General features: G+C 38.6%; 1 protein-coding gene across 3 annotated transcripts in view; it reads right to left on the reverse strand.

Annotated features, from left to right (window-relative positions):
• Positions 1-7,213: 7,213 nt before the first annotated feature.
• The window catches only part of tmem63ba (transmembrane protein 63Ba), a 105,917-nt gene continuing 88,505 nt past the window's right edge, over positions 7,214-24,625 (reverse strand). For all 3 annotated transcript variants that reach the window (XM_039739111.1, XM_039739112.1, XM_039739113.1), the window contains 4 exons: positions 15,870-16,037; positions 14,407-14,525; positions 14,101-14,184; positions 7,214-12,106 (listed from right to left, as the gene is read on the reverse strand). In XM_039739111.1, the coding sequence (XP_039595045.1) occupies positions 11,927-12,106; positions 14,101-14,184; positions 14,407-14,525; positions 15,870-16,037 (551 nt within the window). In that variant the 3' untranslated portion in view covers positions 7,214-11,926. The remainder of the gene's footprint in view (positions 12,107-14,100; positions 14,185-14,406; positions 14,526-15,869; positions 16,038-24,625) is intronic.

The raw sequence follows: 24,625 nt of genomic DNA on the forward strand, positions 1-24,625 counted from the left end.
CTTCTTAGACGAATGCATGAGATTTTTAGACTGGCACAACACACTGAATTTACTAGAGGGGCCAGATATAAGGGTACTGATGGTGACACGGCGGCTCCTGTTGTGAATGTGGCTCTCCTCTGTCACGTGAGCGGAGGACGAGAAGTTTGCACGGGTTGGGTGGTCCACAGAAGGAGATCAAGGGAGGGTGAGGATAAAAGGCTCCCATGAAAGGATCAGCCAGTTAAATGGGGAAACTTGGTCTGACGACCTGTGGGGGAGAGAGATGTTAGGGTGGAATGCGAGGACCAGCAGGATGCGGGTTTTATTATTGAGGTTTCTCTTAGAGTAGATGTTAGGAGGTCTACTGCCGGACTGATTGAGGGTCCTGTTCACAATATGAGGCGGGTATCTTCTATCAATGAAGAAACTCCTCATTCTGAGGAGTTCTTCTGAAGAAAAGAAATAAAGTATAAAATTCGCACAGACACAAAAGATATGACACCTTTCCACTTGCCTGGTGTAAGCTAGCTGCCCATGTTGGTACCCTGTGAAGGATGGGCATCCTCTGCTGGGTTGGTACCTCCTTTGTGCTGGATGCTGCTGAGAATGGCTGCAGCTCCACACACTCCTTCAACAGAATTAGGGCACTGGATGGGCATTTAGAACAGTTTGACAGAAACCTACCAAGGACTATGAATAAACGTACTTGATACACTAAGTTTTGGCAGTCAAAATAACTTCCTCAACCTCCCTTACAACGATTCAGGGTCCTAAAGGGGTGCCACAGCCAAGCCCAACAGCACAGGGAGCCAGTCCATCAGAGAACTCACTCATGTGCACTCCCAGACTTGAACAGGGTCCGTTTGGAATCGCCACACCATCTAAAGTTTTTAGGCAACAGGGCAGGTTTTTCAGGTTGAACAGTCGACTGACTCAGGATTACACAGTCAGTTTGAACTCAAGAGCTTGTAGCCACCGGGCTACTTCATGGCGCACCATGAGAAAAAGATACGAAAACGAGAAAGCTGCAAACTGATTTGAACAAAGGCAATCACAAAAAAAACATTAAAAAAAAGTAAAAGTGAAGTTAAAACGTGTTCAGTATTAGATACAGTAGATAAATAGATATGAAAGGCACTATATGACAGACAGACAGACAGACATATAGATATTAATTTAGTGTAATGGACAGGATAAGATAGATGATATGAAAGGCACTATATGATAGATAGATGGATAGATAGATAGATAGATAGATATGAAAGGCACTATATAATAGATAGATAGATAGATATGAAAGGAACTATATAACAGATTGATAGATAGATAGATAGATAGATAGATAGAGACGGATGTGAAAGGCACTAAACATCAGATAGATAGATAGACAGGAAAGGCACTATACTGTATAATAGAGATGTGAAAGGCACTATATAACAGACAGACATAGATAAATGTGAAAGGCACTATATAACAGATAGATAGGACAGATGGATATGAAAGGCACTATATAACAGATAGATAGATAGATAGATAGATAGATAGATAGATAGATAGATAACTTAATGTCTAAGAAAATTTCAGGGTTATAGCAGCAGACAAAATGAGGTACAAATATGCATTGTGAAGGAGAGCCCATGTGGGTGGGCACACCAGCCAGGACTGAACAAGAATCCTTACCTGGCCAGGAGGAAGTTTTCTAATGAAAGGACCAGGAAAAGTCAGCTTATTTGTGTTGGTTCCTTTCCCCCCCAAACACTGGATGGCAGCCATCCCAGGCAGGAATAACAGCACGGATACTCACAAGGCATGCTGGGTAGTGTAGCCTCAAAGGACAGCCCGGTTGGTTTGGGGGATTTGAGTTGGGGGGGGTCTGCCACAGGAAGCTACAGCAATTGGGAGTCCCTGCTTTGTGGGTCTTCAGATGTATCCAGAAGTGCTTTGTGTCACTAGAAGTCCTCCTGGGAGTGCCCCGCTTTAATGTGAGAGCCAGAGTCGTGAGGAGGAGGACGAAGCTTGCCGGGAGGTGCGGAGTTAGAGGGAGGAAGAGAAGAAAGAGAGTTGCGGAGTGCTTTATTGTTGGGCTGCTTTGTGACTGTGTTAGTGGTGTGGGAAACGCTTCCTGGGGAAGAGTTTTCTGAAGTAAAATGTCCTGGTTGAGTGCTACACTTGTGTCTGAGCATTTGTGTCTGGTGTTTGGGGAGCTGGAGTGCCCCCTGGTGGTCACAAAATTTAGGAAAAAAATAATAATCTTAAGTACGATAACAAGATATAAATACACATATAACAAGTATTATCTATGAGTAAATTAACAAAGTGTATTTTTACTTACTAAGTGTAAAGTGATTAGCATTGCACATACTTAACAGTTACAAATTCACAGTGCAGGGTGTCAGTCTTACTCTGCTCTACTCAGTGGGGTCATCAGTGGAGTCCCCTAGGGGTCTGTTACTTTATCTGATTTATATTAATGACATTGATTCCAGTTAGTAAACTTGTGAAATTCACAGTTGACAGTAAAATTGGAGCAATGGCAGACACTGATGAGGCAGCAGAAACAATTCAGAAATTAGGATGAGTTTCAGAACTGGGTGAGCACTCAGAAAATACAGTTTAATGTAGAAAAGCGCAAAGTACCCCAGGTGGGCAAAAGGAACGTCAATTATAAATACAAGATGGGAGACCCTGAGCTACAGGAAGTAACCTCTGCAAAGGTATTAGGGGTTTATGTTGATACAAAATTCTTATCATCTAAGCAATGTGCAGAATCTGTTAAAATAAAATGTTAAGACTATTCCTTAAAAACTGTTGAATATAAATCAAGGGACATTATGTCTAAACTATATAATGCTGTCCCTAGTGTGTGTGTGTGCCCTGTGGTGGGCTGGCGCCCTGCCCGGGGTTTGTTCCTGCCTTGCGCCTGTGCTGGCTGGGATTGGCTCCAGCAGACCCCCGTGACCCTGTGTTAGGATATAGACTGACTGACTATATAATGCACTAGTGAGACTGCATCTGGAGTTCTGTGTGCAGTTCTGGTCACCGCGGTACAAGAAAGACATAGCAGCAGTTGACACTGAGCAGAGGAGAGCAACCAGGAACACTGCAGGACATCAGGGCCTTTACTGTGACAGAGTCAGAGAATTAAAACTGTTTAACTGCAATGGCTCCTAATCCAGGATTTCAAGATTCTCAACGGTGGTGATAAAACAGATCCATCAGAACTGTTTCAAATTAACCACTGAATCCAGTACTTGTGGACATCAGTGAAAATTAAGAGGATAAATGCATTTGGGATGGAACACAGGAAGCTCTTCTTTAGTTGAAGATTTGTGGGAATCTGTAACAAACTACCAAGTCAAGTTGTTGAAGGAGAAACCTTGACCGCCTTTAAGAAGTATCAGGGTGAGATGTTGGGACAGCTTAGCCATTTGCTACACATACAAGCTTGATGGACTAAATGGCTCTCTTGTCATTTGTCAAATTTCTTATGTCGGTCATTGTCTGTTCAGATGTTTGCTAGACCAGCTCAGTACCATTCACCAAGACCACCTAAGCAGTGGGAGACTAATTAGAGAGCCCAAAGGGCAACGGTAGAAATAACCTCACGTGGTGCTCCTTGGAGTGACACAATTGTCTCAGTCCATTACTAAAGGTTCTCCCCTGTTTAGCCAAGGCCTCATACAGGGTGACAGTCACGAACAGTTCAGAACAGTAAGCAGCATCCTTAGTGACCTCAGCTCTACTTCTTCCTAAATTGAGTCCAACCCGAATCCTACGGTTGAATCAGCCTTTATAAATTAGATTGTTTAGTCCGTTGCCATTACTTGCACTGATGCCATTTTCCCAGCACACTGCTGTGTACAAAAATACACTGGCCACCACTGACGGATAAAAACACGCAAGAGTGGCCAGCATACACCAAACGACTGCAACCTCTTCAGAAAACAGAGGCGACTCTGACTCTACTATTATACAGCCTCCATGTTAGTACTCTACTCACGCCGAGAGGTATCGATACATCCTCAGCAGCTCCATAACTTCACCATTAATGAGAACTGGGGGCACAGTGGGCTCGACCCTCCTGAAGTCTACAAATATTTTTTTTTTTTTTGTCTTAGCGATGCTGAGCTTCAGGAGGTTGAATTTGGACCATTCAGTTCTTCACATATGCCCCGTTATTCATTCTCCAGCTCACTGATACACCCAACTATAGCTGTGTTATTGTAAAAAGTCTGCAGATTATGATTTAGTGAACTACCAGCTTTGCAGTGCTGTTAATTAGGTTATAGAAAATAAAAATGACAGTTTAAGACTTCAAATCTCAAACCCTTTTCAGAGGAGGAAAATGCAATGGGTAGCGCCTTGTAATCCATGGGTACTATGAACCGGAATCTAAGTGTTCAATCGACAACTCTGAGTTAATGCTACTAGGTGAAATGGTCTAAAAGAGCTCAGATTTGTTTTATTTGTTATCGGCTATTGCTAAATAAAAGTTGAGAGCTGTTAACAAAGTCATCTAGTAATCAGTGAGCCTTGGAGAAAGCTTCCTTGTATTGTTTAATATTTTCAGTCCATGAAGACCACTAAACTTGTAACTCTGTTCACCTCCTTTACTCTCAGCATGTGTCTTCATTTACTGAACGCTTGTCAATCCCTTTTCTCTGTAATATCTTTGTACTGAAAGGTGCTGCTTGTTTTACAGCCTGTTTCAGTCATGAGCTATAATCATTTAGAACCTGATCTTAAAAAGGCCATCTTGTTTAACACAGCACACAAGTTCTTAATTAACCTACATGTCCAAAACAGCTGCTGAGATTTGAAGATGTTGAAGTTGCAGCTTTCAGCCAAGCAGGTAGGCAACTTGCTTCCTACACAAAGAAATATTTTTGAACATTTCCTTAAATGTTACTCTTGATCCGACTTCATCTGTGGCCGAGTTCTTTTGCCATCCATTTCTTGAACCCGTGTTATTCACTACGGAGTTGTGGAGACCTGAAATATACTACAAAAGACTGCAATACTTGCTCCCACACGTATCTGGCCAATTGACATTTGCTGTGTAACACACTCTTCTCAGAACGCGTACGCGCCCGCATCATGGCTGCCACGCGTTTCCAGCATTCATTTCACACGTCCTCTGAGCAGGTCCTCAGAAATTAGCGCGAGTTGCAGTACCAGCAAAAAGTCGGGGGGCGCAGTGTGTTAAAAGTCAGAATGTGACGTCAGTGTCTCTCTTTACTATCTACATGTGACAGAAAGCCTCTGCAGATCCTACGGGATGAATGCTTCGATGTGGTGAAGCAAAATGCCGACATACAGATGCATTCGTGGTGCTCACATATTCCCGATCGTAATGACACGATACATTTTAAAAGTCTCAAATGCCATCTTTTGCGCCGTCTTTTTTTTTTCTGCAACTTAACAACAGCAATATAATGTACAGTGCTGTATTTAAGCCACTGAGAAAAAAATAAAGGACACGGTGAAAACGTGTATTTTGTGATTAAAGTGGAAATTTCGGCTTTAATCTCGAATTGTCCACTTTAACCTCGTAGTTTACTTTATCATTAAAGCAGACCGTCGTAAACGTCATCCCAGTTTTAATCGCTACGAGCTTCTTGGACCTGACAGCAGCAGCAAGCAGCAATAGATCACCACACAGAACACATGACATGTATGATATTCCAACTCTCTGCCCATTTAGAATCTTTAGATTTATACTTGATATCACTTTCATGATGAAATGTTACATTTTACATATAATTTCGTTTAAATAATGAATACTGTTAATAATTACACACATGGGGGTGTCACGGTGGTGGAGCGATAGCACTGCTGTCTCACAGGGAGTTATGTTGCTCGTATTTCCTGCTTGTATTCCACACTGTGCTCCAGTTTCCTTCCAAAGATATGCATATTTCGGGATTTGGTGCCGCTAAAATGACGCTAGTGTATGCGAGTGCTTGTGTTCACCTTGCGATGAGCTGAGGCTTCGTCCAGGGATTGTTTCTCACTTGTGCCCAATGCTTGCTGGAATGGACACATCCCTGGATTGATGGATTTAATCAATAAACATAATTTTCAGAGATATTGCGGTAAGGTGTCATCAGAATTTAATGAGTGTTCTAGGCAATTCACAACACCACGAGCCGAACATGTTCTCACTGTGATAATATCTCGCACTGCCACCTGGTGGATTCCTCCAGATTTACGTAAAGTACGCACTTAAGTATGAACACTACAGCATGCGTCGCGCTGCGTGAAGTATAACTCCGGCCTTAGAGGTGCAGCAGCAGCACCAACAAAACACTAAGCTACCTCCAAACCTCACACTGCAGCCAGTATTTCCCTTTATATATTGAAACCTTTTGTCTTTATTTCCAAAAATATTTATTTGAAACACAATTGGCCAAACCTGAAATTTGCCATCAGTTAATTATCCTATTTTTGTGCCTAAGGAAAAATGAGTCTTTTTGAGACACGTCTGGCTTTAAGGTTTTCTCCATCACATTTCTTAAATTACTCAGCAAACACTGAAATATATGAAAGAGCATTTTCATTTGTAAGAAGCACAAAATACATATCAGGCTATCAAAATTAGTGCATGCATACTAACTGGTCTCATACATTCAGTTCACGTCCAACGTTCACATACAGCAGGTGACTCTAAACATTATTTTTAAAGATTTCTGAATATTAGATTTCAAAACTTACCCACTCCAGTACATCTGCTGCAAATCCAGTTAGTCCACGTTGGCCTACAGCTTGGCTTCCAGTTGACCAAATGAATTGACATTTTTTCTTTAAAAAAGTTTTGTATTTCTTTCACAATACCCATCCTAACACTGTCACAAATTAAGTGATCCAACACAAGGCCACACAGAGATTGAGACTAATTTTGTAGCAAATTAAAATCAGAAAGAGACAAACAAATCAAAATGCAAATAATGCACCGCTGAAACTGATCAGCTTATTTACATAAATTATGATCCACTGGTTACACGCAAGAGCCATTTCATCCAATTATTTTTCATAAGCACTTCAGCCCAGTGATCAATGAGAAGGCTGCACAACTCTTTAGAGAGAAAACCAGAGAATCTCAGCGTACCAATCGAAATTCAACAATTCCTCACCAAGCCTGACATATTCAGCAATCCAGTGATAACACACTCATCGTGGAGAGCACTGGTATGCGAAAGACTGCAAGAAATGAATGCACATGAGCATCGTATGCCACTGGTAAATCAGGGTAAACACCAGGTTTATTGTTTAGGGAATTAGAATACATTTACAAATGTGTTACAGACATTAAAAAAAGCAGACAAACAAGAACAGAATTTGCTTTCTGAAATCGCATTTTGTTTAGTGAAATACAGAGTAAACCATAGGGACATTGCTGAGGAAAGCACGAGATGTCACATTGGATGATAAGCCAGACATAAGGAATAAATTAAAAAATATACAATTGTGGCAAAATACTGTACATGTTTACTTATCCTCCCTGCCTCCAAATCACGTATGCAAACTGTACATATGTACCTAGTAATATCACACTACCATTAGTTCCGCTGATAGTGCTGTTTTCGTAAGATATATACAAGGGAAATTTCACATTTGAAAAAACCGTGACCGACCTAGCAATCTTTGTAAAGCATTTGCACAGCAGCAAAAAAGGTAGTTACCTTAACTTCAAATTTTATACCAACCTTGTACTAAAAACAGCTACTGAAGTCAGTAGAATACGGTTAACTAAAACGTCAGGTGTCATAGTGGGCAATGACACGTACAGAGGATCCAAATCATTCACGTAAAGACACTTTCATAGTTCAAAAAGCTGTCATGATTATTTTGGTACTTGGAAAAATATAAAAAATATAACAAAAAGGTTTGGTCTTCTAATACCGCTGCATCATTGATCTTTTAGAGTAAAAAGAAATCAGAATGTAAAAAGTTACTTGTGTACAATGATTGATACAGACAGTATGGGAAAACGGATTTTAAGTATGCATTGCAGGTCAAAATTCTAAAAGTTACTCACCATTGCTCTTGATCGAATAACATATAATTCAGGTTTACAAAGCAAAAAAATTAAAACATATTTGCATATTCAGCACTTTGTTTCTGACAGTTCTTATAACATCTGAAGTGTTTGAATGCATTCGCAAATGTCTGTTTAGATTTTTAAGCATATGGATTTTGTTGTGATTTTTACAGTTAGCATTTTAATAGACTTCAATAAAGGTTATAAAATCTTCTGGACACCTGTTGTGCATTCTGTAGCCACTGTAAATTGTCTAAACATCTTTATATACTAAACCTTGAAAAGACAACATTTTCTGAAATGCGACTAGCTCCTCTTGAGAGAACTGATATTTTGCATATGGAGTGCCAAACGCATATTGGGAGAACTATTCTTTGAAAGCATTCAACTCCTATCAAGCTCCATGTCCTTCCTGTACTTGGTACTGGATAATTCATTTATTTTCCACTCCTGCTTCCTTTTTATTACTCTCCTCATGGCAGAACAATTCTTATCATGAATATTATAAACATGATTTTAACTTTCTAAGGTTTTCAGCATTTCCAGTCAGTTGCTTATGAAATGGCTACTATGACTTTGATTTCACTTCACACTAAGCGCACCTTTTTCTGACATGCATTATTGAGAACCACCAACCTACCCGATAAACTTCAAATTAATTCGCAACTTTTAAATCTCTCTTTCCAACATAATTTTTCAAACCTGCTTTTTGTAATTCACAATTGCACTTTGGGCACAGTCTCGTCCAGAAGCACTGGGTGTACTTAGACATGGCACCAAAGTTATGGAACCTCTGGCCTACTTAAATGTTACTATTTAGCCAAGAGAGGAATTATTTTAATATGTAAAAAATGATTTCATAAGTGGGTTATTTCCTGATCTCTAACAGTGCAATAGTAAACACTTGTATTGGGCAATACCTAAATTTATGTCATTAGTTTTCATTCCAATCATTAAGAATTTACGTAAACCATGATAGCAAACAATTTTACTTTATATCCTAAATAAAAGTCAAATCATTAGTTCTGATTACATGTGCATAGTTTGGAATGTATCTTTGATTGACAATGCGTCTCAATACAAACTTATACTAGAAAAAATAAAAAAGGCAAGCAAAAGCTGCCTGCTGTTCTACCTCAAGTAAAAAAAAATCTTCAGACACTTATTGCCTATCTATTTGAATAAAAATAAGATCTGAAGGTAATTTGTTCGGTGCTTCAAAAAACAGTAAATTGAATAAACACTGGTAAAGGTCACATCCTAGTGGTTAAAATAACTGCAGCCACCATATCAATTATGACTTAGGGAAACATGCATAAAGGAATTAAACTATTGGTAAATGTTACAATGAATTTAGTAACGCCCCAATCTGCTTTTTAAATATTACACTTCATATTAATTACCAACACTGGGGCACAAATGTACTCTACATTCACAGAGGGTTGACAGACAGTTAAAAGTAGTATACTGATTTGACAAAAATAATTAATTTCAGTCAGAACAAGCCCTAGTTTCTTTTTATGGATAATTGTTCAATTAATTGACAATAACAAAAGCTTATCACAATGATCATAATTCATTTCATTTGTCTGGATAAGCAAATTGTATCACTTAGTTTTCAAAGTTGTGGGCACATGAACAGCCCAAGAGTTGGATTTTCATTTTCATTTCCATACCAGCTGGAAAATAACTAGGACTTTACAAAAAAAAGAAAAAAAAAACAAACTTCCAACTTAACCTTAAAAGTGAAAATGTGCATGTTATCTTTTACAGAAAACATTTCCTTAACTATCCGTAGTCTATGGCTAACATATAATTGTGCAACTGAAAGGTTTAAGAAGCAGTACAACACACCTAATATTCGCAATATAGGAACAACTTTTACATTCACACACAAGACAAACTTATATAAAGAATAACGTTTTATAAAGTGCTATATATTTCCAGCACAACTAATTCCAGAACACCATTAAAGAGCACACTGCAAAGAAACTTTCTTTTTTCAAACACTTTCTAATGATGGAGATTTGTTTTTACAAATGTCTTCCCTGACTTGTGTGTCAAGCAGAACAGTAAAACAATAACTAGTAAGCTCTGAACTATTACAAGATAAATAAGCAAATGTCTAAATTGCCTGTGCATCTCCAAGTCTCTTAAACAGGTGTGAATTGAAACTTTACCCATCAGGTAGTCGAAATGAGACCATGCAGTATGGGGTCAGTTTCTAATGAGGGGTCCTAAAACAAATGGAAGAAGCGCATATGACGGAATAAATACATCTGGTGTTAAATAGCTCTGTCTATACTGGGTGGTTTGGAAAGCACTACCATGATAATTACAACCCTGAAACGTGGCAGAAGCAATCTTCTGTACTCATTAGAGGTAATGAACATTTAAATCAATACTTAAGTCACTAGTAGTGAATGTCTGTAACTCAAGAAACAGTCAAAGGGGTGCCCAAAATAGGGGAATAAAACACACACACAACAAAACAAAACTTTTCAATGAACAGAAACAGTTCAAGTAATGTTACCACTTAACTAACACATCCATTAACTTAATGTCAAATTATATAGCTTATTTGAAGTCCGATGAAAATAATTATTTTGCTATTACCCACATTAAAATAAATAAATAAATAACCTAGATGAACATTTTATTCCCTTTCCAGCTTTTCTTTCTACAGATTTTTTTTTTTGATTTTATTCTTTAACAGCAGTAGCATGTAAAGTAGCAAGGAAGTTGCTGCATAAAACACGCAAAGCTTTTTTAACTAAAAGAAAAGTACATTAAACAGTAAATGCTACAAGATTAGCACCATTATTTTGCAAAAGCTAAGATAACATACAAAAAAAAGCACAACATCTAAAATGTTGCAGAACAATACCAAATATTGTTCCTTTTTGACCTGTAATATACAATACAGCAAACCTTACTATTATGAACTAGAAAATGTGCTACTTTTACCAGGGTCTGCATTGAAATAATCTATGGTGTGGCCTACATTCTTTGCTGTGACGTTTTTTTAGAAGCTGTGCCACCCCACTTTTGATTTTGCACATATAAAAAAATTCCTTCTTACAAAATATATATTCCATGTAGAGCAATGACAGTGTTGACCCTTTCTAACATACACCTTAGGCTTTGACGATCCTTACCTTTTAATGCGATTCACCTGTAACAAGCTTAGTTCTGTAGAAGACTTGGCGTCTACATTTACACACACACACACACACATCTAAAACTCAAATAAACTGAACAGGCCACATTCACATCCAGGGAGTGAAGGGGATTTGATCTGATCGCTAGGACTCGCATCAATATGAGCTTTTGGGGTGCTGTGCACTGCTGCTGAAAGTCCAATTTTCTCTGGTATCACTATCAAGATAACATTATTGTTTTGTACAATTAGAGCATTGAAGTAAACAAGGTCCCATTTCTTCCACAATGCACGCCTATGCAAAATGATTTCATTCTTTACCGGTTTTACAAATTTTCAGATAAAAGTCTTAATGACTCCAAGCTAGTAACATAAGCTGGTCTGTTATACAATTAGTATCATGTAGTCAGTCTTCTTCCATTAAAAATTATACACTTCTCCATGTCCACCATGATTTTATCAAGAACAACAAAAAAGGAAAAAAAAAATACGAAACAATCCAGTGTTTAGAAAACGCAGCCTCTCTCAGTAGCATCTTCAGCATCCAAAAATGCTGGAGGATAGTTTTGATGATGTTGCTCTTGCGATTACAGATTTACAGTTGCTGATCATTGGTTACCAGTGCTTTAAATCAATTCCAATAATCAAGATAAACCTTGACTAAAGATGTAATTATCAGCTGATGGTGTAATGTAGTGTAAAAGAATAATCTGTAATTGTCCTCCACTGGTCATCTTTCCCAGTTACTGATGAACCTCATTAGCTAAAAGACTGTCTTCACCAGACTGGAAATCTGCCTCATTGATGCTATTGTCTGTGTTGATCATTTCATCATCCTGAGAAGACCCTCGTTCTTCCTCTTCCCCACTGCCTCCTCCTGCCTCCTCCGAACCTGGATCTTGAAGCACGTGGGCAACATATGTCTATGAAAGATGAAAACAGTAAATGTAACAGCAGAATAATATCTATAAGAGTGGCATGGAAATGTTTAGATGTTTGTCTGAGGATTCATGATACCAGTGACCCATTGTGGATTCTCCTATCTACTGTCGACATCAAAGCAGAACTGAGCAACAGCAGTGATGTCTAACATGCAAGAATGTGGGATGATAATGGTGCACACTTAGCACACTTCTTTTTAGTAGCATCAGCGAGCCTTATAAAATCAAAAGTTAATGAAATCAAAGAATAGAAATTGAACTCAATGCTACATTTAGCTCATTCCTGATTACATATATGGCCCATCATAATATTTAAACAATACTTTTCCAATGTACAATGGATTCAGAAAGTATTCAGACCCCTTCACTTTCTGATATGAAAACAAGTTTTCAGAAAGGCTTTCAGAAAAACTTAATTCTTGCAATCATTCAGTCTATTAATTCAGTCATCTATAGATGTCCCAGTGGCGATAATTCCAGCTTTGAACCTTCTTGGGTAAATCTCCACAAGCTTTTGACACCTGGATTTGTGCAATTTATCAGATTTTTTCTGGCAGACCCTCACAAGCTTCATTAGTCTGAATGAGAAGCATCTGTGAACTGCCAACTTCAGGTCTCTGCACACACGCTTTATGGAGTTTAAGTCAGATATTTGGCTTGGTCCCTCAAGGTCAAGTACAACTTGTTCCAAAGCCAGTCCAGCATTGTCTTGGCTGTATGCAATGGGTCATTGTCATGCTAAAAGATGAAGTGTTGCACTTGTCAGAGGCAATGTGTTCTCTACAGCAGGTGTCCCCCCCAAGGAAGGACTTCTCTGTATTAGGCACCTTATTTGACATTCCCCCAATTCTGGCTAGTCTCCCTATCCCTAGCACTAAGAAGCACCATTCTGCTTCATAGAGGAATGGTATTAGGTAGGTGATGAGCAATGACAGGTCTTCGCTAGACATAGTGCTTGGCATTCTACCTAAAGAGTTTCATTTTTATCTCATTAGACCAGGGAATCTTTTTTCTCATGCTTTTAGAGTCATTTAAATGATATTTGCCAAACTTCAAAAGAGTTATAATTGATACAGTACCACTGAGATTGCCGTCCTCCTGAAGCTCTGTTAGAGTGACCATTGGGTTCTTGGTCACCTCCATGACCAATGCCCTTTTCACTAAGATATTCGGTTTGGCCAGTTAGCTAACTCCAGAAAGAGTTCCATACTTCTTCCATTTCACAATTATCGAGGCCACTATGCTCCTGGGAACACTCAAAGCTTTAGAAATGTTTTATCCTTTGCCCATTATTTATGCTTAACTACAATTTGATCGCAGAGGTTAATAGAAAGTTCCTTGGATTTCATGTCTTGGCATTTGTGCTGACATGAAGTGTGAATTGTGGAAATGTTTATACATAGGTGCATGTCTTCCAAAACTATTTCCAAGCAATTCAGATGGCCAGAGGTGGATTGTAATCAAGTTCTGAGACATCTCAAGGAGGATTGAATCCTGAATACTTATATTTAAATGCCAAATATCACTTTTTGATTTTCAGTAAAATTGCAAATCTTTCTGAAAACTTTACTCTGTCATTATGGGTTATTGGGTATTGATTGATGAGCAAAAATGGCATATTTATCCAATTAAAATTAAATCTACAGCACAATAAATTATGCAGAAAGTGAAGGGGTCTGAATACTTTCTGAATTCTCTGTATGTTTCATTATGTTATTTTAAATGCCTGACACTTTCCTCCAAATCTACAAATGTTTTTAGCAAAATTATCTTTCTAGGGTAATGTGGTTTAATTAAAACGATTATGCAATACACTTTAACATTAACCAATACAGACCAATATAGGTTGCTTTTAAAACACGGTTTGCAAATACTAATGCAAGACAAAAAGACAAACACTGAAAAAAACTAAAGCACACATTGAATAAAGGACAAAAGAAACAGTAACTATAAAATTAATACTCATAAAGTCATACCGTGCTCTTCTTTGGAGACTGACCAGTCTGTACAGTGGGGCCATTTTCTATGCCATCAACTGTATCTGCATCTTGGGAGTCAATCTAAAATAATAATGAATAAAATAAAAAATAACAGGGAGATTAATATTTTGTATGTAGTGGATACCTTGAAATATAAAATAATTTGAGCTAAACTGCAAACAATGAGATAAGTGTAACTAGATTGTTGAAGCTGCTGAAGAAAAGCAAACCACCAATAAACCCAATTCAGAAAAGGACTCAAATTCTGGCTTCCATGTTTTAGCATATTCTTGCAGTGCTTACCTTGTAGTTATGTGCGCTGAGGTATTTGAAGTGCCCAAAGCAGACGTGTGAAAGGCAAATAACTATGGTGACTATCAGCACTATAAAAGTGAACATAGATGTTGTTGAAGCCAAGAATCCTACACAGAAAAATAAAACAGGTTGTATTAAAATTTTAGGCAAGGAAAACAATTCCAGGAAATACTACTGTACTTATAATTTCCTATGTCAGTTTCATGTGATGAAAAAAGAAAGTAAAAGAAATGCTTAGTATGAACACTTGGTGTAAAATATGGAAGACTTTGAGGGTAAAACTGCTTGTATGCAACACGTCACATAATACACTGTTACAACTGTGTCCATAGCATAAAGAAGAAAATCCACACTATAAAATACACCAAAATCCACCTTATGCACTTTTCAATGAAACTGACAGAAAAAGGGAAATTGCTATTTATCTAACAATCTGATGTAAATAGTAACTTGCTTAACAACGTGCAATATGCTCCCAAAGAATAACCATGTGTATACCACATGTACTTTTTTAATAATTCAAACCTATAAATAAATAAGTCATTCTTGGATTCTCTATAGCTGTTTTTTTCTACATATAAACACCTTTATGGTACAACACAGTTATTTACCTTTCATGTAGAAACATCTAATACCAAACAATACACTACTTAGGGAAAAAAGATGATATGTTTCACTCAGCTAGTGTGCTTACAAAAGTAAGATCTTAGGTAGTTCTACTTTCAACTTTTCACATTTGTGTGAAATGTGTTCATTATTTTGCCATATGTATAAACAATTACCACAGTTATTAGCAGATCCTTATCAATACTTATGGGCAGAAACAAAATAAATGTAATGTTCATTCCATTAATTTTTATCTGACAAAACCGTTTTTTGTTGGGTGGGCATTTGTACACATGCTGCAGTAAATTCTTTAAGTGGCTCATTTGTCCTTTTTAGTTGGAACATTGCCCAAAGATAAGCCTTTCATTTTCAGCCTCTATAAGGGAGGGTAACATGCAGACGGATATAATAAATAAAGTATAATTGTTCATCCTCTTTTACCAAAGCTTTAATGTTCATCCATTAACGTTCCCAGTCGCCTGTTATCTTTCAGAATGTATCTATTTGATATATTCTGAAGGTAAACAGATGAATGCCTCTGTTATCCAAGTTATTTTAACAATACTTAATTAAGGTAAAAAAACATCCTCTAGATTTTAACCTGTGTTTACAACCAATAGCAAATTGAAATGTCCCTATCAAGTAAAATTCTTGTAACCAACATGGAATATTTTTTTTAGTCATATATATCATTGTGAATGAACAATTTATTAATAGGCACTCAAGAGTTTATTAGGCTTTTAATAAAGGTGCTAACTAGATCTATGATACAGAGCTACCATATTCTAAAAGAGAAACATTTTTTTCTCTATAAAGTGTTTTCTTTGTAAAAACTGCAATCTCACCTGTCCTAACAGTAGAAAAAAATAGAAGCCAGAAGAGGCACAGGATTGGTGCAGCGACTACTTGGTTTACAGCACTTGAATGGATCTTCTTATCTAGTTTAGCCGGGAGGTATGCATAATACAAGTTATACCTGTCCACCAGGTGCTTTAACAGCATGTACATCAATCCTGTTTAGATGACAATAAGGTTCATATTAATTGAATGCAATCAAGATGACAGTAAAATCATATTAGCAATATATATGAAACAGAAGCAATCAGTTACCTATTACATATACACAGATCAGCCACAACATTAAAATCACTGACAGGTGAAATAAATAACTTTGATTATCTCTGGCACCTGCCAGTGGGTGGGACATATTAGGCATCAAGTGAACAATCAGAAGGTGATGTGTTGGAAGGTATCACGTCCTAGTGAACTGAATGACTTCCGGCCTGTCGCCCTGACGTCACATGTGATGAAGACCATGGAGCGGCTGCTGCTTCACCACCTGAGGCCACAGGTCCGCCACGCCCTCGACCCTCTGTAGTTCGCATACCAGGAGAAGGTGGGAGCGGAGGATGCCATCATCTATATGCTACACCGATCCCTCTCCCACTTGGACAGAGGCAGTGGTGCAGTAAGAATTATGTTTCTGGACTTCTCTAGCGCCTTCAACACCATCCAACCTCTGCTCCTTAGGGACAAGCTGACAGAGATGGGAGTAGATTCACACCTGGTGGCATGGATCGTGGACTATCTTACAGACAGACCTCAGTATGTGCGTCTTGGGAACTGCAGGTCTGACATTGTGGTCAGCAACACAGGAGCGCCGCTGGGGACTGTGCTTTTTCCGGTTCTTTTCAGCCTATATACATCGGACTTCCAATAGAACTCAGAGTCCTGCCACGTGCAAAAGTTCAGTGATAACACTGCTATCGTGGGCTGCATCAGGAGTGGGCAGGAGGAGGAGTATAGGAAGCTAATCAAGGACTTTGCTAAATGGTGTGACTTTAACCACTTACACCTGAACACCAACAAAATCAAGGAACTGGTGGTGGATTTTAGGAGGCCCAGGCCCCTCATTGACCCTGTGATCATCAAAGGAGACTGTGTGCAGACCTATAAATACCTGAGAGTGCAGCTGGATGATAGAAAGGACTGGACTGCCAATACTGATGCTCTGTGTAAGACAGGACAGAGCCGACTATACTTCCTTAGAAGGCTGGCGTCCTTCAACATCTGCAATAAGATGCTGCAGATGTTCTATCAGACGGTTGTGGCGAGTGCCATCTTCTACGCAGCAGTGTGTTGGGGAGGCAGCATAAAGAAGAAGGACGCCTAACACCTGGACAAACTTGTGAGGAAAGCAGGCTCTATTGTAGGCATGAAGGTGGACAGTTTGACATCTGGGGCAGAGCAACAGGCACTGAGCAGGCTCCTGTCAATCATGGAGAATCCACTGCATCCACTGAACAGTATCATCACCAGACAGAGGAGCAGCTTCAGCGACAGATTGCTGTCACCGTCCTGCTCCACTGACTGGAGATTGTTCTCCCCCCACACTATGCGACTCTTCAGTTCCACCCGGGGGGTAAACGTTAACATTATTCAAAGTTATTGTCTGTTTTTACCTGCATTTTTATTACTCTTTAATTTAATATTGTTTTTTGTATCAGTATGCTGCTGCTGGATTATGTGAATTTCCCCTTGGGATTAATAAAGTGTCTATCTATATATCTATCTATTTTATTCATTGCTATGGGTAATCATTTATCTAGCTCTTTTCTGAAGTGAACACTTTATAGCCTACTAAATGCAATGTATTTCTAAACTTCTCTTATTTTGAAATAGCTTCCATTTAATTTTGCTTGATTTACAGATGGCAATCTAATGTCTTACAGTAAGCAAACCTTCTGTGGATGTAGCCCTATTCGAACTTCTAAGGAAATATGATGAAAAATAATCAAAGCATACTGAGTCAATATACAGTGCTATGTAAAAGTTTGGGCACCCCTCTGAGGTTGCATGATAATTTGTCCTGTTTTCATAACAGAAGACCACAGCAATATGCCTTTTCTTACTAGAGAAATGTAGACAAAGTGATGTTCATCAGACCAAAATTCTCAGAGTAGCATTATCGAGTTGTATGAAGTAAAATATAATATAAAAAATGGGATGTGCAAAAGTTTGGGCACCCTTTAAATTGCATTAATTTGAAGACCTGCAGCCATTTAATGCTGGCAGGTTGCAGCACAAAGTTGCTTTGATTAGCCCATTAGACCTTAAACTACGAACACAGATGCAACCAATCATGAAAGGCTATTTAACATAGGTAATTGCTAACTGTGCCTGTCCTTGATTCTCTCTTAGAGAGTGGCAACATGGGGACCTCTAAAGAACTCTCTACTGACCTAAAAACTATGATAATTTGTTATTATGAATTAGGAGATGGGTACAAGAGATTATCACAAAGGTTTGGACTGTCTGTCTCCACAGACGGCAACATAGTTAGGAAATGGAAGGCCACAGGAACAGTCCTTGTGAAGGAAAGATGTGGTAGGCCAAGAAAAATATTGCAAAGGAACAGCCAAAGGTTGGTTAGAATGGTCACAGATAAACCACAGACCACCTCTAGACATATACAAGAACATATGGCTGCTGATGCTACCATTGCACATCGTTCCACAGTCCAACGCACTTTGCACCTTGAACAGCTTGGCAGAAGGGTGATGTGCAAAAAGCCTTTTCTGTGTACTCACCAAGATTATTATAGTTTTGCCTTTTTATATTAGTATTTATTTCTATATTTTTTCTGACCTTACTTGGAAATTCAGTTTAATTTTAGTTTTCCTTCATCATGTATTTTTATTTTTAGTTTAGTTTTTATTTCACAAAGACATTTCTATTTTATTTTTATATATGTTAGTTTCAGTTTTAGTTTTAGTAATTATAGCATGGAGCGCCTAATTTTGTGTCACAATCAGACAGAACTGTACACTTAACAGATTTGGATATGAGTTTATTGTTAGCGGAAGCTTACTATACTGCCTGGTTTACTATCTGGTTTTGTTTTTGTCTGATAAAAACGAGCATAATCAAAACTAGACACTGAATATGAACAATTTTACACAATTTTATAATTTTTAAAATATTTTTTCTTGAAAATCACAGGGGCTTAGGAAGAACAGGGCTCTTAGACTTGAATCAGTGTGCAGACCTCACTTAGCTGTATTGAGGGAAACAAAGAACAAATAGCATGCGGTGTCAAGGTTAGGGGTGGTGAGTCTTCAATAGCCCACCATAAGAAAAGTAAACCCATAATGAGCATGGCAAGTGCAGGTAATAAGAGTATGGACAGGCAAAAAACAACAGAGACAGCGTCTGAGATTAAGAACAACATATACATTATCTAAACCTATATATCCAGACTAGGATTGCAGGAAACCTGGAGCCTACTGCAGCAGCTTTGGATACAAAGCAGGAAAAATCCCTAGTATGCAATATGCACGATATGGCTGATGTTAAAAACAAAAAGAATATGATATTTCAACTATCTATTTTGAGAGAGAGAGAGAGAGAGAAAAACATTGAAAAAAGGGAGACATTTTAAAATATAATTCTGCTAATGAATTACTTTCACAATATCAGGTATTTTAAGTTGTGAATATGAAGTAAAAATGATAAATTAATAAATATGGAATAAATACAAAAACCCATTAGTAGTTTTTCATCACTTGTCAGGCTCTACCTTTGTCTGCATCGCTTCATTGTTAAATGATGTTTTTAAAGCAAAAGTGATTGGTCAGTAACAATATGCTGATCTTATATGATGACCTAGTCAGTATCTCGATTAGTGGCATTTTATTTTCAAAAACCGGGAGTGGTTTCCCCTCAACTTTCTTGTATACTCAGATATGGGGATGGATATTTGAAGAGTAAACTGCAAGACAATCATTATATTTTTATATTATGTACATTAAGGAACCATCAACAACAAATCAAATTAATAATATATTGAACAATTATTATAAAAGTAAAGTAAAGAATAAATCGGATTTTCAGATGTTCGGATGTTAAAGTACCACTTCCGGGTGATGGATTTGGCCCAAAAGTTAATACAGATCTGCAATTGTGGTGTAACAACCACATGCTGAACTTCATCCATCTATCTAGTTGCGTTTTTGAGTTATCGTGTATACACACAGACACATGCACACACAATTCCAAGAAACGGTATTGTTGGACACATGGTTAGTCTATAACGTTAAGATTCATCAAAATATCGAGGTCGAATGTTTTCATGATTACTATACCTTCTCTATACTTCGTATATGAGAAACTAAAAACGATTTCTCCTGTGTGAAGTGGCAAGTGAATTGCTGTCAGCAAAAAGCAGACACCTGAGAAATAAACTTAAACGTTACTCACTTGTGATTTTTCTATCCAAATGGTAAACATTTTGTTGACCAGCACATTCTGATTTCAGCCATTTGAATTACATCTTGATATACAACAAGCACAAAGAAAGGCGGCACACAAATCACTTTCTATTTCTCACGCTTTTTGCACCCACACTCAGCTCGCTCTGTGAACGCAAATGCTGTGTGAACAGCCGCCGTTCACTGGATGAAAATGTGCGGGCGGCTCGTGGTGGATGACTCTGTTTTAGAGTTAAAACTTACAAGGTTTAAAGACTAACAGTAAGAATATTCATTCAAAAACGAAAACTAAAAATATTTTAGTAAATTATTATTTTATTTCAGTCTTTTCAGCTACTTTAATAGTTTTGTTTAGTTTTAGTTTTTAATTTCAGTTTTGTTAATTATTTTATTTCAGTTTATGAAAATGTTTTTTTAATAATAGTTTCAGTTTTGATTTTAGTTTTCGTTAACTATAATAACCTTGGTACTCACCACAAGAGTCGTCGTATGAGGTATGCTAAAGCGCATCTGGACAAGCCAGAAACATTTTGGAAAAAATACTATGGACAGATGAACTAAGGTAGTTATTTGGTCACAACCAGAAGCGCTATTCATGGCGAAAAAAACAGCATTCCAAGAGAAGAACTTGCTGCCTATTGTAAAGTTTGGTGGAGGGTCCATCATGTTACGGAGCTGCATGGCTAGAACAGGTACTGGAAACCTTGTTAAAGTTGAGGGCCTCATGAATTCCTCCCAGTATCAGCAGATTCTTGACATGAATGTTCAAGAGTCAGTCACAAAGTTAACGTTACGCGGGTTTGGATGTTTCATCACGACAATGATCCAAAGCAGAGTTCATGCAGAGGCACAAGTAGAATGTTCTAGAATGGCCATCTCAGTCCCCAGACCTGAACATTATTGAAAATGTATGGATTGATTTGAAGCAGGCTATCCACACTCGGAAGCCATCAAACCTGACTGAACTGGAGGAATTCTGTATGGAAGAATAGTCCAAAAGTACCACCAGCCAGAATTCAGGGACTTGTCAGTGGCTATAGGAACATCTACAGGCTGTTATTCCACCAACAGGAGGCTCTACTATACAGTGGTACCTTGACTTCCGAGTGTCCCAACTAACGAGTTTTTTGAGATACGAGCTGATTCTCGGACGATTTTTTGCTTTGAGTTGAGAGCTAAAATTCGGATAACAAGCGAGCTTCAGATATCCCATTGTTAGTTCGCGCAGCGAGCGCCACAACATCGGCCCAGTATCCCATGTCTCACTCTTTCACTTTAAGCGGTTAGCTCGCAGTGGAAGCATCAGAGTTGTGCTCGCATTTGTGCTTGCAGTTATTTTGCAAAACTTCGTTTTTCCAACCATGGGTCCAAAGAAAGTGAGTGCAAAGGACAATGCTGAGAAGAAGAAGCGGATGATGTGCATTGAATTAAAGAAAGAAATTATCGAAAAACACGATAAAGGTGTAGGGGTAGTCGACTTGGTGAAGTAGTATGAGTGTAGCACTTCTACAATCTGCACCATACTGAAGCAGAAGGAGTCGATAAAGGCTATAAACACCAGCCAAGGGCGCTAAAATAATTTCTAGACAGCGGACATCTATCCATGAAAATATGGAGAAGCTGCTGATCGTGTGGTTGACGGAGAAGCAGCTCACAGGAGATACCGTGACGGAGGCTATAATCTGCGAGAAGGCATGAGCTATTTACGCTGATTTGCTGCAGCAGACCCCAGGCACTTCGACGGACAAGGCATCGGGCGAGCCATTTAAAGACATTTGGGGCTGGTTCGAGAATTTTAAAAAGAGGACCGGCATTCACTACGTTGTCAAACATGGTGAGGCAGCGAGCACAGATATGAAGGCAGCTGAGGATTACCTCAAGATTTTTGCCGGAATTATAGCAGCCGAAGGATGCACCCCCCAGAAAGCCTTCCAACTGTGATGAGACACGACTCTTCTGGAAGAAGATGCCAAGAAGGACTTATATAACGGCAGAGGAGAGGAGGATGCCAGGCCACAAACCCATGAAGGATAGGCTAATTCTCACACTGTGCGCCAATGCGAGCGGTGACTGCAAGATTAAACCGCTGCTCGTTTATCATTTGAAAAACACCAGAGCCTTTAAGTCATAAAAGATTCTGAAACAAAAACTGAAGGTTATGTGGAAGGCAAATCCGAGGGCGTGGGTCACCAGGCTGTTCTTTGTAGAGTGGGTGAATTTGGTCTTTGGTCCTGACGTTAAGAAATATCTCCAGGAAAATTACCTACCTCTGCAAGCCCTTCTCATCCTGGACAATACGCCTGCTCATCCACCTAACCTCGAAGATGACATCCTCGAAGAGTTCAAGTTTATAAAAGTTCTCTACCTTCCACCCAACCCCACCCCTATCTTGCAGCCCATGGACCAGCAGGTGATTTTTAATTTCAAGAAGCTCTTCACCAAGCACCTGTTCAGCTGCTGCTTTGAGGTGATGGAGAGCACAAACCTCACCTTTCGAGAGTTCTGGAAGGACCACTATAACATCGTGATATGCCTCAGAATTATCAATATGGTCTGGCAGGGTGTTACAAAGAGGATCTTGACCTTTGCGTGGAAGAAGCTATGACCTGAGGTTGTGTCTGAAACGGACTTTGAAAGACTCGAACCCAAAGCAGCAGTGGTGGAGGAGATTGTATCTCTCGGCAAGTCCAAGGGCCCGGACATGGATGAAGGTGACATCAACGAGCCCATTGATGAGCACTCAGAGGAACTGACAACAGAGGAGCTAAATGAGCTACAGACGCAGCAGCACAAAGAGGCTTTGCAGGAAATAGGTGACACACAGAAGGTTATCTCTACAAGTGAGATAAAGGAAATGTTGGGTATGTGAGAGAAACTTTTCAGACTTTATTCAAAAGAAACACCCAGAAAAAGTTTTAACTGAGCGTGCGACAGCGCTATTTAATGACACTTGCCTAACTCATTTTAGAAACATTCTGAAAGGGAGGATGAAACAGACCTCATTGGACAGGTTTTTATTGAAACCCCTGCAAATGAAAGTGAGGAAGGCGTGGCGAAAAGAGCAAAAATCAGCGAATAAGATTCAGTTATTCAGTTCAGCTTCTCTCCTCCACCTCCGTCAGCATCTTAAAGTCGTCTGATCTCCAAGGTAAATGCTGTACATTATACAGTACTTAATAAAACCAGTTTATCGCAGTGCATGCTATTGTATTGCGTTTTAATATAATATTTGTTATTTATAAGTACATTTTTCTTATTTAAAAACATACAACAAAAAAATTGCGGTGTTTTTTGGGGGTCCAGAACGGAACGGAAATTTGATTTGACATACGAGTAATTTGAGTTACAAGCTCCGTCACATAACGAATTAAACTCGTAAGTCAAGGCACCACTGTATATTGATGGGATTATTCCTTTGGGGTCCCCAAATTTACGAACCTGCCTATTTTTGTTAAATAGCACATTTCATTTGTTCTGTTGGTCCCATAAAAAATATTTCACTACTGAAATGTTGCTGTTTCCATCTTCTTATATAATACACTACCTTTGCTGTCCGTTTGCCTGTCCAGGATTTTAAATCACCTGTTGATCGCAAAGCATTTGAAGTATTGACCTGAAATTTAGTACACATATACTACATGACGATTACTATTCGCTTTCGGGGGTGATGATCGACCTCCAAGGTTATTCCTCTTTTTATTTTTATTTTATTGTAGAATCAACTATAGGCAGAGGGCAGCAGGACGGCGCATGTGTATGGGTGCCGTTCTCATCTCTACCACCTTCGCCGTCACTTCCCCTACCTCTTCATATCTTAAATCATTTGAGGCAGATTGAAGACTTAAGCATTAGCTTAAATTAAAAAATTATAGAAAACGTAGTAAGTAATTGCAACACAAACACTGACTTAATCAGTTATAACTTGAAAAGATGCAGATGAAAGAAGAGAAGAAACGGCCCACTAGGGTGGAGAAAAGAAGAGCTGCTCAGGAAGCAGCAAGCGCATCAACCTCTGACCAAACGAATGCTAAACGTACAGAGAAAGAGGATGAAAACTAGGAATGCTCAAGTCAAGTGTATTCACTGCAGGTTATCGTGCAGTGCGCCGTTACTGGTAAGGTATAAAATAAGTTAAAATGAAGTTGCTGCCTCAAAAGCTTAACAAGTTATAAATTATCAGGGGTGGCCAAACTCTTACATAGCACTGTATTATGGGATATGCATTGGCAGTAAGTTTAGATTCATGACTAAAGTATAACATAAGAAAATAGCTAGTTAAACTATAGATATACATTTTTCTAAAGTATACTAACAAATTATAAAGAGATCCA

This window comes from Polypterus senegalus, chromosome 16, assembly GCF_016835505.1.
Source record: "Polypterus senegalus isolate Bchr_013 chromosome 16, ASM1683550v1, whole genome shotgun sequence".
Taxonomy (NCBI): Eukaryota; Metazoa; Chordata; class Cladistia; order Polypteriformes; family Polypteridae; genus Polypterus; species Polypterus senegalus.